The following is a 17087-nucleotide window of genomic DNA, read 5'->3' on the forward strand; positions in this document are numbered from 1 at the left end:
AATGAGGTTTTGCATTCAGAAATTTCTGTGAAATTACCGCTGCATCAGTAGTGAGGGAATCTGTGGATGTGGACAATGGGGGCACCAACAAACGTTATTGCACCGGGCGCCACCAGAGCTAAAGCCATCACTGTAGATTGACATGATTGTGTTTCTGAAGGTTACAGCACTGACATTTTATTTATTGTATCTCCTTTGTTTTAGCAGTGTGAGTTCTCATCGGGATGTAAATGTGCTCCCCAGATTATATTACTTTGAAGTAACTGACGGCTGCTCACCTGCACCCAGGTTGCTGGATAAACAGATATTGAAGGGGTCTAAAAGGCATCCTGGATACTGTTAGCAGGTGGGGAATCCAGACATTGTTGTGTTTGGTAAACAATGTGTAAGTTAAAAATGCAATCTAATCATGGAATAGCGAACACCCAAAACACAAGTGGACATCATTTCTTACATGGTGCTATGATCTAATGGTTCCAACAGGGAAAGACTTGACATTCCCTGAGGGGGCTCTTCACATTAATGAGAGGAACGTAGGGGCGCAGCCAGGATGATTTGAGAGTTAACCAAGCACAGCCACGGTCTTCAGTCCCATTGGCTCCTCTAAGGTGCTCTGTACATAAGAATTCGAGTTGCTGATCCCTACTGTGGTTGCAAAATGAGAAATCTCTTTTTTATCTGTTACATTACCATGGCAGTGCCCAGCAGATATAAACAAAGGGGGGACATTTGGCTCCCTGTTGTGTCAGAGCGAGTGATTGGTCCCATGTTGTGCTGGTTGCGGTCTTAAGGCCGGATTTAGATTTCGGTGTACGGGTTACTCCGTCACAGCGGGTGGCGGGTATACCGTCTGCCGAAATCTAAATCCCATACCATCTGCCGAAATATAAATCACATTATATCCTATGGGATTTATATTTTGGCGGACGGGATAGCCATTACCATTGTGATGGAGTAGCCCGTCCGTAGAAATCAAATTCAGGCCCTTAGTCTTGGTCACCAGGTGTGCTGCAGTGCCAAAGTTGACTACTTTGTAAATGGTGCAGCTGGTCTTAACTCCACAGCGGAAGTGGTTGAGGTTCTGTGAGAGTTGGTGTGATCCTCTTGTAGTTGCAAACACCTCGGATGAGGCGTGGTTATGTATGGAGGCCTCTCCTCAGTGGAGTCAGATGGATCTGAGAGACTGATGCCAGCAGAGCGTTACTTAAGGCAAGGTGAAACAGGACCGAAAGCTGAACCCCGGTTATAAAGTCTGCTTCCGGTCTGCTGAGCACAGCCATTTTATTCCAGGCAGTCTCCATCTTAAACATGACGTGAACAATCAGTTTGAGGTGGGCTTCTGTAGAAACTTGAAGAGTGGCAAAAAAACATAAAAACAAACACACACAATCAGACATTCGACAGCACATAGAGCCCCGATTCGTCACAGTCCGATGGCAGCTGAAGTCTCATCGATCTGGCGGGCTTGGCAGGGCAGTGGCCGATAAGCACCGGATGTGACCAGGTGCCCTGCCACAGGTGAATCACCTTAGCAAAAAGTGTAGATTAAAGTTACCGGAGTGATTCATCCCACTTGGTAATTTATTTTACAAACCTGCTTACAAATGTTGATCCCACCACACTGGGGTCTGGGATGCTGAATGCTTCCAAAGTGTTCAGATCTAGGCAAGGCAGAGGCGCCGGTGAACGCAGTCAGGCTGCCTGGTAAAGTAAACTCCGAGTTTATATTACATGTCCATAAACGGATGGAGGTAGATAATGGAAACAGTTACTTATTAAACCAGATTATCTTATAAAACGTGACAGCTACATTTCCCGCTTTGTTCTTCGGGAGAGCTCCGCAAACACCGCGCGCACAGAAGCCGAGCAGAAATGGGCAATTTCCACGTGAGTACCTCAACAGCCGTGATGGAAACGTGTATTTGTGTTGCACACAGCGGACAAGAAGCGGGAGAAAAATTCAGGGATTTTAAGGAACCCCGTGCAGGAAGGATGCTCACATAGCCTGCGTGGCACCAGTACTCCCGGTAGCTGCTCTGAAAGGGGGTTGTCCCTGGCACGACGTATACATTCAATGTAAATCTATAAATGGTGCTCCGTGGTTTCAGAGAGATATGCGTGAGTGCCTGCCCCACTTAAGTTTTGAAAAAATATAACACGGTTTTCATAAAGCGCTTCATGCCTCACTTCCACTAATTGGAAGTACTGGCAATAATTGTGTTACCCAATTTAACCATATTCAATTTGTCGAACCCTAAGGATACAAATTCAATTCAGATTCGTGACCTGATGATCAACATACATGGTCGGAGGGCGTTTAACTCACCGAGCTGTTACCCTGTGTGTAAATAGTATTTGTGTATTTATCTAATGCAACTGGTGCTCATGTAAAGCGCTCTGACACCTTCGACTCAAGTTGGAGCTATAAAAAACTCCGGGGGGAAAAATGATTGAGAAACAGTGTTAATTTTATTTTTTAATATTTTTATTGAAGAGTTTAAAATCAACAATAGAAATCCATAATAAACATAGAACAATGACAGTAGAACTTACATTATAATACAATTACTAAGGATATTAAACCCACTAAAGAAGCAGAGAAAGGAAAACATTTAAAAGAAAAGACTGGAAAAGATAAAGAAAGAAAGAAGAGAAAGGAGAGGAAAGGATTGAGAAAGAAGAGAAAGAGAGATGGAGTAAAATGAGAACTAAGCAGTGTTTATATTAATATCATGCTAAGATGTATTTATGTTTTTTTTCGAAGACACAGTTTATATGATTTTAAAACAGGGTTGGAGGTAGTAGTGAACCAATGCTTGCCATGTGGTTTAGGGGTTTAAGTCACTGACTGCTGCAGTAGTCTGCAAGTGATGAGCTTCAATCCTGGCCCCCCAGCCTTTCATCATTATGAGGTCGATAAATGGAGTGCCGTTAAACTGATGAAAACAGCAGAAAGACATGCTGGATATAGCGCTTAGAAACGGCACGGTGCGCTATATATAACCGTCTTTACTATTATTCCTTGGGCGAATAAGAGCTAGAGATAGGTTTATAAATTGTATGTCCTAAACAAATACGCTGACAAGTGACTTACTATGTTATTTTATCTAAGTGTTTGACATGACCTGTCAGTGGGGTGCTCACATCCAACCTCATGCACCAGGATTGCTCACTCCAGTGCGCCTGCTTCAGTAACCACGCAGCAAGAGAGATGTAGGATCCACCGATTGTCTTCTGGACTGGCAAGAAAAACTCAGGGAAATACAAAATACGCCCGTTTGTCAGCACAGTCACGTTGGACACGTCTGGCGCGCATCAGTGATCATTCTCTCAGCCCTTTGGTAGATCTTATAAAAGGGCGTGTGATCTCAGGCAGCCAAACACTGCAGAGCATCCGTTACCCGCAAAAAACACGACTAATAATTGATTTGCTGCTCATAGTGGTAATGTGACATAGAATAGGCGGAATTTAGAGAACAGCGTGCTTCAAACTCTGCCCGGTGTTTTGTGTTCATGTTCCTGGACATTATCTGAAGTCCACACAAAGGATTACAGCTGCAGTGTTGTGTTAGGTGGTTTGCTAGATAGAGGAAGTGTCGAGCAGTGGTGAGATAATTCAGTGAGTTAAGACCTTGTGGCTGTGAAGCTTGCATTCCATTCTTGTTGGTTAATAGATCGAGGGCCTAATTCTTCAAACTGCATTTTGTACTACACAAATAAGTACTAGAGTTGCCTACTCACTACTACAAAATGCTACTCACAACAGTGGTGTCTCTAGCGGCTTTTTGAGTGAGGCACTCGAGAGGCATATTGTGAAATCCAAAGATTATGGGAAAGTGTATAACAAATTGAGATGATAATTCTAATCTCTCTCTCTCTCTCTCTCTCTCCCCCCCCCCCAAATCACTGCCCGCAAATGACCAAGTCAGAGCAGTCCTGTATCCACTGCCAGAATCTTCCTGTTCCTTTATCTCGCTATTGCTGGTCCCTCCTTTCTCACTTTGTGAATGTTTTAAATTTTTTATCTTCCTCCTTCTTTCCTGTTTGTGTGTTTTTGCTTCTCCTATTCTTAAGAACGTTTGCTGAACAAAAAAATTGTCGGTCCCCAAAAATGAGTGCATGTGGCCCCACTGGCAACAACTGGCTCAAATTAAGCACTATATATATATATATATATATATATATATATATATATATATATATATATATATATATATATCTTAGTGGTTTTCGGAGTGTCTCAGTCACTTCTGTTCCGTTCACACCACTTTCCCTGCGGTTCTCAGTTACACACTTATGACCTTTTCTGCTGATATCTGCATATCACAACCGCATATCTTTCCTTCCAACACCTTCTTTTCACTCTCCTGCACTTCACCACCCCCTCACACACGCAACACACCCACTCACCTGTAGGTACTGCATTTTCTGTAACATTTGAACTGTTAATATTTTGGCAGCTGTGCACCTCTTTCACACGCATGGAATCACAATTACAATTGGCATACTTGGCCATTGCTCTGTGCGCTCTGCAGAGAGTCCAAGGATTGGATGAGCATGTATTCTGAACTCCTTTTGACTAACTGAAGGCCATTGGGAGAAAGACGCACTGTGTCTAGCCTGAACTCCACAGCTCTCAATCGTGGTCTGTTGTAAAAACCCAATAGAACCTGAATTCACGTAGATCCATAGACGTGAGTTTTTTCACAATACACACTACATATGAGTAATAGAGAGAATCCTGGAAAAAGCAAATACTCTTAGGAATGCAAGAGTAAGTACAACGTGAAAAACAGGAACAACATCACTGTTACCAGGCTGAGAGAGCAGTGCCTGTTTTTGCCGGCTGCCACTGTCATCAGGGAGTGGGGCACAAGGGGGAGCTGGACAGAGCAGATGGGGAACTGGCTCCACCTGCCGAGGGTCCCACCCCCACCCCAGGGACGCCACTAATTCAGAAACCTACATGCAGAGGACTCTGCCACTCCTACCTTTTGTGTGAGAAGATATCCGCACACATGGGTATTTTGAAGCCTCAATAGTAGGCTCCCAGTTCCCTGGGGGAAACGTTTGGTGGCTATCCGGGCATTGACGAAGGTTTCCTTCAACACTATTAGAAAAGGTCGTTTTGCAGCTGTTTCCTGATAGTGAGGAGGTTGGTGGTGGCCACCAGTGCAGGGAAAAGGCTGCTCCACGAGTGGGGCCCAGACACAGAGAAGCTCTGTCTCTTCTGGATTTGGAAGTGTACAAAGAGCAAGGGTCCATGAAGGCATATTTTTTTCTTTTCTTTTATAGGTAGGTGGGAGTGGAGCCCTTGAGGCATCTGAAGGTGAGACAGAAGGTTTTGAAGGCAATCCTGCCTTTTTTTGGCAGCCATTCGAGATTTTTCCCATGGTGTATGGCGTGCTGGGTTTTGCTCAAGGCATATATCAGGCGTACTTCGGTACTATGGGCTTTGTGGAGTCTGTTGATTTGGTAAGAAGGCAAGCTGTATTAGTTGTAGTAATCTTGGCGAAAGTTGACTAGAAAGCTCACTATAGCAGCACATTGTATTTTGGGCATGGAAGGGAAAGTTGTTTGACCCGTTCGAGTTTGAGGAAAGCTGATATTAGTACTAAACCAGTTTAAGAGCTGAGGTTGAGGCCAGCGTCCCAGAGGGGGCCTAGGTTTCTAGTAGTAGATTTGCTGAGCACATTGTCTCTGAAAAAGGGGGGATGGGGTGCAAAGGAAGTTGATTTTCTTCAAATGGTGAGGGGCTTCCAGGGCTACAATTTCAGTATTCGAACCACTAGGCTTTCGGTAAATATGTCTCTTCCATGATTCTATTACTTTGAGGCCACTGGCAATATTGATCAATTGGTTTTCAGTTGCTTTAACTCTCATGTAGAGCTGAGTGTCATTGCCACAGGAGTAGAATTGGAGACTGAAGGAGTAAATGAGGCCAATGAGGAGCTTACATAGATATTAAAGAGGGGGGTGATAGGAGCAAAATCTGATTAGTCCCACACATTACCAAACAGGGTGGGGAAGGGATTGGTCTGGCAACTTGTGAGCAGTCTTTACAGAAGGATGTGACTCAAAGTGCATAATGGTCGGAGACATGGGCTAATGAAAGAGGATATTATGGTGTACCATGTCAACAGCAGCGGACAGGTCAAGAAGGTACAGCATGCAGAGAGATACTTCATCCACCGTTTGGAGGATGTCATAGTATACCACGTTCAGGAGACTGGTTTTGTCCCATGTTTGGGGCAACAGTACAACTCTTTGGGGTCAACATGGTTGGTTTCATGGTGGGTTCAGAGTTGGGATGTGACTTCTCTTTCTGGTATTTTTGATATCCATAAATGGCCTGCAATGGAGTGGTAGTTGCTGGGGTCTGCTGGGTTAAGATGGGGTTTTTCAAGAGACCAAAAAGCTTTTGAGAAGGAGGAACTTTTCCAGATTGGAGACATTTGATGGTAAAGCTGTCAGGGAGGGGGTGAAGGATCTGGAGTGATAGGCAACAGTGTCAGCCTGGACCTCAGGGTCCTTACTTGGTCTACAGCTTTTAAGTGTAAAAGTAGCAAGATCACTATGGGTTTCAGAGAAGAAGAAAGACTGAGAGGGAAGGGCTTCAGTCACAGCAGAGGAGGGTGTGTGGGGATGGGGAAGGTGTTCGGTGCATTGTTGCAGATGTTTGCAGCTCTTTTGATAAAGAAGGAGCCATGGGGGTTGCAGAGTACTTTGGTGGGGGAGCGGGGTATGTTGGCTGTGGTGCACTCAGGGTTGGTGAATGCTTTTGACCACACTACAAAGTTCACAGGATAGTTAATAACATTTGTATTTTGCCCTGAGTAGAGGTCTTGTTTAGCTTGGTGGGTAGTCCAGTAGTAGGTGGGCTAGCATTGTTGAGGGCAGTAGAGGAGGCGTGGGTTAGGAATCTGCACCAAGCACTTCTAAGGTGACAGCATTTTTTAAAGTATATTTAGAGCCGCTGCTGTGCTTAGGCTTTTTGAAACTTTTTGGAGAGGGGGTGTCCTTAATGTAAGATTGGGCGGGTGATGGTAAAACTCTCTTGTGTTATTATTAATTGAGATCTTGTGCAGATTTTTCACATTTGACCTAAATTAAATACCTAATGGAGGCAAAGAGCAAGGTGAGTTGCGATGTTCTGAGCTACTGGCAAATGGCAGATAAATTAATACCTCAACCAGTGAGGTCTAATGGGACTAGCATTTTGACTACCATATTCCTATGGGTGTCGCACCCAGACACGCAGAGTTGTGGAAGTCTGGCTGCAAAGGCGACTGTTGTGCACTGGTTCTCTGTTCTTCTTCCTTTCCTTGTCGCTCCCTCCTGTGTTGAGCAGCATTGGGGCTATAGGAAGGAGTGTCCCTTTCCTCTGGCCACCAACGCAAGTGAAAGAGGTGCGACTGCTGCATCCAGCCTTGATTATTGAGAGGAGATGTATTATGTTCTTTGTGACTATGGTAATCTTCTGTTCTCGTTACAGCTTTGACCTGGTCTTCAGATGTCAGTTTAGAAATTATCCAAAACTGAAAACAGGGGAATGATGCATTCCCGAGGGGGCTCAATAGACTAACTGTACTATACAATAATAAATAACAATGCTATAATACAGGAGTTTCTGTAATCCACACATAAACTTTTGGCTCTGATTTCTTTATAATCGGCAACTTGTGACGCACAAGTTGCTGATTATAAAGAAAAGACGTCAGAACTCAACTGTAATAAGTTATCACAGTCAAGTTCTGACATCACAACTCCTGCTGCCAGAAAATGTAGCCGAGGTGAAAGGCTGGTCAGGTCATGGAGCAGCTGTTTAATGCAACGAAAATAAAAAGTTGCTTTTCTTTCTTCTGCTTTATTTTTCTAGTTTACAGTGACTAGCAGAAAGAACATGTTTCTTTTTCGCATTCCTTAGATAATTATAAAAAAGTTAGAATCTTTCTGAATGTTTGTACACATTCCGAACTCCTGCAGCTTTTTTAAAACTGACTTGTATTGAACTGTTTTATAATATCTTTTTTCAACAAATATCTAACATGTTTTTGATGTGTTTAATTTTGCACTAGAAGAACTATTTTTCTTCTTCATATTTGCAAACATGCTCTAGCTTTCAGGTGAAAGAGATACGCACCAAGGTTTTAAGTGGTTTGTGGGAAAAATGATGGTGTGGTCATGTATTTTATGGAATAAAGCACACTCTCCCATATATTATAAGGATCTTGCAGTCGCCTCGGAGTTCCATAACCTTATAAAGTTATTAAAGTAATATACTATGCCAGCCAGCTGTATTACAATGATAGTTTATAAAGGTTTGCAGCACCCTTCGTAGTGATGAGTGGCAGATCTCTTTGAGAACTGGAAACACGACCTGACCTCTCTGTTATCAGTTGGCAACACTGGGGTGCAAACCGTTAACGCTTTAAGATACTTCAGCAGTAAGTGCATTCATTGATTGAACTATGGTATCAGCCAAAGGTGAGCCTGGACCTTTCACAATAGTGATCTCTTGATCTATTGCTTGGGCCACTATGGGCTGATTCAATGCATCATGCACACATGGTCATGTATATGGTAGCTGGACATCCGTGTCCATTTGTCTATCCATAAGGAGCCCAGTATACACACATACATTTCTGTTGGAAAACGAGGCAGCATCTGTGAGGCCTGCACAAATAACATGACTCCATTTGTCCTTCACTGGGAACCAAACACCCAATTGCAGCGCCTGACTCTCAGAGGGTAGCGTTGCAGAGCAGTTTGAGGCTTACTCAAGGGAGTTGGTGTGGGCTAGTAATCGCCATTTGCAGGTGCGCAAAAATAACACTCAATAATTGATTGTCCAGTCTGTACTTTGCTTTATAAAAGTAAGAGTACATTTATTAAACACACACACTACTCAATACTATGCACCAATTTACAAATATACATAAGCTGTTGGAATTACTTTGTGACAATGCATAACATCTCCACCCCTCCCGCAGGAGGGGTGGGGTCTAGTACCACCACTCCCATGTATGCACATCATCTTGAACACTTTAGAATGACAGTACTCATCACATTTGTGGATCACTAGAATGCATTGCAATTCCAGCCCATAAAGGCATCACAGATAAAATCATAGGATTACGCATATACAGCCATACACCCTAGGATAAATGTCTGGCAACATAACCCCACTTTGCTTATGACATCACCTCACACAAGTACTTCACATTACACATGCGACCTTCAGTTCCTCTAAAAGAAATAACATTAGTAAAAGCATTTTTAGTGCAATTACATTTCTTCACCTCCAGGGATGCCCTTCTCTAGACATCCCCTACTCAGCCCTTCACTCCATTACGCACTTCTCAACCCTCCTCCAGCTGTAGAAAAAAAGTTCCAGCCCAAGAGGAGTTAAATGTTGGCTGATCCCTTGAGGGGTTATTCCTTTCAAATCCCCAGGAAACTTAGGGTGACTTTTCTCTTCGTGCTGGGGAGGAAGACTGCGCGTTTCCAGCAGCTCCTCCCATCACCTTTTCACAAGTGAGGGTGACCCCCTCCTCTGGGGGCGACTAAGCACAAAAAACGATTAATTTCCAGTTGCCTGGCAAGGCATTGTGGGCCGCTTCCTGCTCCTCTTTATGAATATTAGAGCAGCGGCTCTCTCGCTGTGCCGGGGAGAGCCACGATCAATTTTATGGCGCTTTGCGCCGCCTCCGCTTCTAGGTGGGGGCTCGGTCCCACCCAGACCCCCAGGTGAGGGTCATGCGGCCCGGGAAACCCACCCCTGGCCGCTCCTGCCGCTGGTTGGGGGGCCCGGTCCCACCGGGTCCCAAGCGCCACATTCTTTGTTCTGGGGGTCCCAGTCCCACCCGGGAACCCCCCACGCCGTCCTTGGTGGAGGGCAGCCCAGGGAGCCCACCCCTGGCTGCCCCTGCCGGCTCAGCGCCCGGCCAGCACCCTCTTGTGCTGCCGCGGGAGCCGGCAGCAGTCTTCTGGTCTGTCCGCGGATCTTCAGGGGAGTGCGACGGCACTTCCCCCACCTCCGCCACACTCGGGGCCCGGGGATGGGATCCCGGGACCCCGAACATCTTCGGGGAAGCGCGATGGTGCTCCCCATCACTCTGCCACCTCGGGGCCTTGAGATGGGGTCCCGGGCCGCTCCTCCTCTAGGCGGGGTTGCGCGACGGCGCGCCCCATCACCATTTTCGTTGGGGGCCAGGTTGGGATCCTGGCACCCCGTGGGGGCATTTTCATGGGTAGCACAACGGTGCTCCCCAGCTTCTCTCCTTGCGGGGGTCGCGACAGCGCTCCCCCGCCTCCGTCTTCGGTGAGGGCCAGGGTGGGCTCCTGGCCCCCCTGCAGGGCACCTTCACGGGGAGCGCGACGGGGCTCCCCGTCTTTACTTCTCCTTGGGGGAAGCCCCCAGGACCTGACCCACCCCGGGGGCATCTCTGAGACCGGCAGCGGAGCCCCTCGCGCTTCGTCGTCGGTCTTCTTCGGGGCCAAAGGTTGCCTACCTTCCGGGGGCCATATCTCAGCCACTGGCGGTCCCATCTGCCCCATGTTCGCGTCTTCTTGCTCCTGGTCGCATCCCCCAGCCACTGGGAGCACTCTCCTTCACCCTCCGTGTCTCCAAGAGGGTGGATTCAGCAGGAAGCTGTCTTCACTGGCTCCCTGCGCCCACCTTTCGCCTGGCTCTCCTCCTTGGCCACTCTTCTCCCTGCGCAGAGGCCACTGCTTCTATGCACCGGTCCTGGGCTCTTCTTCTGGTGCCGAGAGGGTCCTGGGAGCAGTCAGGGGGTCTCTCCTTCCAAATACCCATTGCGCCAGGCTCCAGCACCTTCAGCCTCAGCAGACCACACCCCAGAGAGAGCTTCTCTTCCTGTGCAAGCACTTTTCTAAAGTTGAGTAGGGACTGGCAGGAAGTCTCTGTTGGTTCTATCAAACAGCGACACATCACTTCCCTGCCCCTGCTCCCTCCTTCTTGTCCAGCCTCTGGGTTTGTTCAATATGGCGCCATCCAGGGTCTCTGGCCACATGCTCTCCTTCCCTAGTGCTGCCTTCACCTTGGTTCATCTTGGTGCCTGGCACCCAGCGACAGCGGTTGATAGTTTGGCCTATAGCTCCACCTATCTCTTTTCCCTTGGAGGGAAGATCTTCGCTCTGGGAAGAAAGGTCATTAATCTAACCTGCCAGGGCCAGACCCCAGCCAGGGACTCAAAGAAATATGACATTTATGGATGACCCAAAAGCAGTACAAATATGACTTTGGACTCTGCAGAATACTTCTTTTCACATCCGCTACAATGGACTTTGGTGCGTGTCTGGAATCTGTAGGCCATGTGGAAGTCACTCTAGACATGGGCCCCACATCCCCATAGGGGAATAATGAAGTGAAAACACAGTAAAAAACACTGACTTTCCCTGGCATGTTTCTTTCCGGTGTATAAAGCCTATTCCATGTCACCACCCAATTCTGCATAAGTCCTGCCACACCATTCACTTTGTAGCTGCTCTTGGACTGCGCACGCTAGGAATATCCCCTGCGCAGCCCGTACACGTGTGCACATGCATGTACATATGTGTCTGCATGTAACCAGCCCAGTGTCTCTTACTCCATCTGCTGCGCAGTGCCCTGGTCAAGCCAGGGGGACACCAGTAAAATCCCCATGTAGTCTCTTACATCCAGAGTTCACTGTGGGTGAGTCCCAACTTATGAGGCTCCCCCACAGTAAAAGCTCAACAATTAGGTGCTTAAAAAGCGAAAAATCCGGGTGGCCCATAGTGTCAGAACCACCTTCTAACAATTTCCTTTTGGCACCGGTGCATTGTTTAGCATTTCCACTGTGCCATCTCAGAAAGCACATATTTAATTTCAATGCTGTATAAATATGGCTGCCCTTTGGTTCCACCACCCCCTGGCTTCCTTCTCTGATGCTTGCTCCTCTCTTTAGATCCTGGCCCTTCTACGTTCACAGCTGTGCCTGCTTTGTGATGCCAGTCTTATCGCAGTCAAAAAAGTCCGCGAGGTTTGGTTGTTGAATGACAGACCCTCCTGCAAGAAACGGCCACAGATTTGCAGGTTGCGGTTTGCCTGTTAAATTCACAACAACTCACGCAATTATCCTCTTCCAATTAATGGACATGATTCACAAATACGTTTCCACAAAATTGTCACTAATCTAGCGCCACAAAAACTTTACTTTGAAAATGTGATTCAGGACTGGTGACATTTTACATTTAAAAAATGCATTTACACTCATTGAAAATCTATCAGTATAGTACATTTTGTGCACAAATGAATGTCCCCCTTATAATAATTCTCCACTCTGGAACCTAACGAAAATCTCTTCTGGTCATATGCGGGGGTGTCTTTCCTGGGTGGAAATTAGCGAAGGGACAAAACCTGAATGGGCATATTTTAAGCATGCAGGTGCGCCTCAAAATCTACGACTGGCACCGGCTTCCAGGGATGCCCCTGGGATTGTAAGTGAATGCTACTGAAGGTGGAAGTTTGCCGCATAGGAATAGTACTAGAATATTGTAACTAACATATTGTCTCCTAAATATTGTGTACAAAAAACATCGTCCCATTTGGGTTGATAATGGAAAATCTGCAAACAATGGGTCTATATTGTTGTAATTAAACGATGTTCAGGACACAATGCTTATGTCAGACAATGTTTTTGCTAGCCATCTTCCGACATACAATCCCAGGCTGAACTGAGCCATTATAAACAGGAGCTGTAACCTGTCTGGAGAGAGGCTGCCAATTTGTAACCAGCACCTTCAATACACCCATTATGTCTTTTATCGCTTCCACTGAACTTTCTACCTGAAAGCACACAATGACCTCATGCAAACACGCCTCTGCCCAGGCCTCTGCCGGGTCAGACCTGGACTCTGTCACACTCCCTGAAGCTTCATACCAGGAAAGGTGGAACGTGCCTAGAAAAGTAAATTTATTTTAATTATCGTTCGAGACAGCATTACACATAATATATAAAAAAATAAACGTAGAACTCCTACAGTATACTTTCCAATTGTAGGTGTTTACGATTTAAACAGGGGCGTAACTAGAACTGGTGGAGTAGGTGCAGTGGCACCTGGGACCAGTGCACTGAGGGGCACATTGAACCGTGATCATTTCTGCATTTTAATACCCCAGCTGTCCAAGGGGCTATTTCCCTTGCTTGCACCAGGGCATGTTTGCAACAGTGCTGGATTTAAGCACGCACATGATAGATTCTCATTATTATATACAGAAATAAACCACATTTTTTTGCCAGTGCCATCAGTTCTTTGGAATTGGAATTGGAAGTGCATTTGTAGAGCGCGAATTGCTGCCCGGAGGCGTCCAAGCGCTAAGAATACCAGTAATCCGACAAGTGGGCCCAGGAGAGGGAGGGAAGAGAAGGTTAGACTGAATGAAATAAAAAGGTTTTCAGCTGTTTGCGGAAGGCCGTTAGCTTGGGGTTGGCTCTGAGAGACAGCGGCAGGGCGTTCCAGGCCCTTGCCGCGTTGTAGGAGAATGTTCTGCCTCCGGATCTGGTTCTTTTAATTCTGGGGGCCGTTGCAAGGAAGGTCTGACTAGAACGTAGGCTTCTTCTGGGCATGTAGTGGGTGATTAGGTCCCGAGTGATCCTGGGGCCGGCGTTCCAGAAGGCCTGATGAGCTATACACATAGCTTTAAACATTACTCTCTGGCGCACCGGTAACCAGTGGCGGGATACCAGTCCCGACCTCGCTGACTGTCTGCGGGGAAGGTCTAGTAGAATGCGTGCTGCACAGTTCTGGACTGTCTGCAGTCTTCTCAGAGTGGCTTCAGGGGCACCAAGATATAGTACGTTATTGAAATCAAGGCGTGACTGGATAAGACCTTGTACGGCCACTTGTTTGGCTTCCAGAGGGAGGAGAGGGAGAATTTTTTTTAACATCCTCATGATGCCAAAACAAGTAGCTGAGAGTTTTGTGGATTGTATATTAAAAGACAGCGATCTATCCAGCCAGACTCCCAGACTCTTGATACTATTTTTGGGAGTTGGAGGAGATCCCAGACTAGGCGGCCACAGGGAGGTGGGGAGGCTGAGATCTGAGGAACCTAGGAGCATGAGCTCGGTTTTGTCCCCATTCAGTTTTAAGCAAGACAGGGACATCCAGGTCTTTACTGCCTCCAAGCACTCTCTGAGCCCGCCACGAGCAGATGGATTGGCAGCCTGCGTCATGGAGACCACCAGCTGCGTGTCGTCCGCATAGGAAATGATCTTTATTCCAAATGGGCGGACGACATCAGCCAGTGGCCTCATGTACAGATTAAAGAGAGCAGGACTCAGAGAAGAGCCCTGGGGGACTCCGCAATTCAAAGGTCTCCTGGTGGACACCGATTCGCCTGCAAACACGCGAAAAGACCTATTCTCTAGGAAGGATTGGAACCACGACCAGGCTTTATCCTTAATCCCGGCTTGGGATAAGCGTTCCAGCAGAGTGACATGGCTGACCATATCAAAGGCCGCGCTGAGATCAAGGAGGATCACTGCCACTGATCCTCCCTGATCGAGGATTTTTCTGGCTTCCTCTGTAACCATGAGAAGGGCGGTCTCGGTCCCATGTTTTGGTCTGAAGCCCGTCTGGGTGGGGTCCAGTAGGTGGTTATCTTCCAGGAAGTTTATTAATTGTGAATTAATATATTTCTCCAGGATCTTACCTGCCCATGGGAGCAGGGAGATGGGACGGTAGTTGCTCAGATTAGTGGAGTCCAAGGTAGGCTTTTTCAATAAGGCTCTAACCATCGCCTGTTTCCAAACGGTAGGAAACGTACCGGAAGAGATGGAGGCATTTAAGACCTCCCTAATAATGGGTAGGGTGACCTGCGAGGCTGCCATTATTATGTCTGGTGGAGCTGGGTCTTCTGGGGATCCGGATTGTACTTTCCGGGCCAGGGAATCCAGAGTGGCGAGATCCAGAGGGGGGAAGTGAGTAAGCAAAGGTAACTGATGAGTGGATGAGGGGGTAGAGGGATCGGGAAAGGGGGTAGAGGGGTTAGGGTTTCTCGGGAGTAAGGCGGAGTAGATAGAGCTTATTTTCTGGTGGAAGAACTCTGCAATATCGTCGCAATGGGTAGTGGACATATCCGCCTGCAGGCAAGGGGACTGTTTAGTGAGGGTGTTGATGATCTGGAAGATTTCCTTGGGCTTAGATTTGGCAAGTAAAATTTTCGCGGAGAAGTATGAGGCTTGTGCTGCTTTTATCATCGTTTTATATTCGCTGATGGTTTCCCGATAGAGAGTTTTATTGTCTGTGGAGTAATCAGAGCGCCAACGTCTCTCCGATTGTCTGCAGAGTCGTTTCTTGTCTCTAAGAGTCTCCGAATACCACGGGGCGGATTTGTGGGAGCGTTTGAGCGTGATTTTCTTTTTAGGTAGAACAACGTCGAGGGATTGAGTGATCCAGTTGACGTAGGCCTGGTGGGCAAGGTCGGGGTTGGCATATGTCCTAGGTGGATTCTCAGCAAGTTTGCTGGACCACTTGTCAGCCGCTAGGCGGGACCAGGCTCTCGTAAATCTCGTGGTGGGTGGTGGCTCAGGGTTTTTAAACACAGTCCAGTTAATGGGGATCAAAAAATGATCCGTCCAAGGCAGGGGAATTGGTGGACTGGTTAAAAGGCCAGGGCAATTACTAAAGACCGGATCCAGCAGGTGGCCCTTCACGTGGGTGGCAGAGGGGACCCGTTGGGAGAGTTGCAGAGCTGCTAGGTCCTCTGCTAAAGTCAGTGCTACGTGGTCTGAGGGTGACTCAAAATGAAAATTGAAGTCACCCAACAGGATATAGTTAGAGGTGGTATTAAGACGTTCAGCCACGCTAGATGGTAAGCTGACATGGAACTGCTTCGGGGGGCCGGGAGGGCGATAGATAAGAGTGCCGGAAAGGCAACTATTGGGTGTTAATTCGATGTTGAAGGTAAGACTCTCACAGTCCGTAATGATTTCCGGAACTACTCGGCAGTGAAGTTGTTCTTTATAGATTATCGCCACACCTCCTCCTCTCCCTTTGGGGCGGTCTTGGCGGGAGATTCGAAAGCCTGGTGGAATGGCTGCTATGACCGCAGGATCGGCCTCAGGGGATAGCCAGGTTTCTGTAAGAAAGAGTATATCTGGTGAGTGTTCCTCTATTAGCAGTGCAATTTCGGTCGTATGTTTTGGGAGGGAGCGACAGTTCAGTAACAACATACAAAAGTCGTGTAGTGGATCCAAATTACATTTGGGTCTGAAGGAGTAGTGGCAATCGGGGCATGTAGGCGGCAAGGTGTCAGCTTGATAGCTGTTTCGACTACAGTTCCTGTTGGGTGTCCTGAGACTGTGGAGAGTGTCAGCACTGTAGGTGATAGGTCCTGGGGACAGAGAGGTAAAGGGACTGGCCCTAGGCCCGGACGAGCGCAGACGAGCTTGCCTTATGCGCGCCTTCGGCGCGCAATCGTCGCACCCGCTGCGCTCGTCCGCTGCGCCTCCGGTGCATACACATTATTATAGGGCGGGGAGGGGGCGTGGCCTCGAGGGGGGCGTGTCCCTCGCTACGGCGTGGCCGATGGCGCCTGCCAAGACTCCCGTGAGCTCTCGCTCTCAGCGTTAGGACCGCTGCTGGGGGCGATATCAGGCAGGGAGCAGGAGGCAGCTGCAGGGCAGATAAGGCAACAACAACAATTGCAGGTAATTTTAAAAAGTATACATGTGTAAAATAATGCAAGACTAACTCCCGGCTGAGCCTCAGGAGGAATAAGGTAATCTAACGCGCTCGTGAATCAGCGGTCAGTTATACCCAGCAGAGGGGGCGTGTCCCTCGCTACGGCATGGCCGATGGCGCCTGCCAAGACTCCCGTGAGCTCTCGCTCTCAGCGTTAGGACCGCTGCTGGGGGCGCTATCAGGCAGGGAGCAGGAGGCAGCTGCAGGGCAGATAAGGCAACAACAACAATTGCAGGTAATTTTAAAAAGTATACATGTGCAAAATAACGCAAGACTAACTCCCGGCTGAGCCTCAGGAGGAATAAGGTAATCTAATGCGCTCGTGAATCCGCGGTCAGTTATACCTAGCAGAG

At 47.5% G+C, this 17087-nt stretch overlaps 1 protein-coding gene across 1 annotated transcript in view; it reads left to right on the forward strand.

Moving 5' to 3' along the window:
• The first annotated feature begins 1618 nt into the window (after positions 1 to 1618).
• Positions 1619 to 17087, forward strand: part of ANXA13 (annexin A13) — a 164739-nt gene continuing 149270 nt past the window's right edge. The window contains exon 1 of the mRNA XM_085604991.1: positions 1619 to 1887. Within this exon, the coding sequence (XP_085461117.1) occupies positions 1873 to 1887 (15 nt within the window). The 5' untranslated portion in view covers positions 1619 to 1872. The remainder of the gene's footprint in view (positions 1888 to 17087) is intronic.

The sequence above is a fragment of the Triturus cristatus genome, chromosome 5_1 (assembly GCF_964204655.1).
Source record: "Triturus cristatus chromosome 5_1, aTriCri1.1, whole genome shotgun sequence".
Taxonomy (NCBI): Eukaryota; Metazoa; Chordata; class Amphibia; order Caudata; family Salamandridae; genus Triturus; species Triturus cristatus.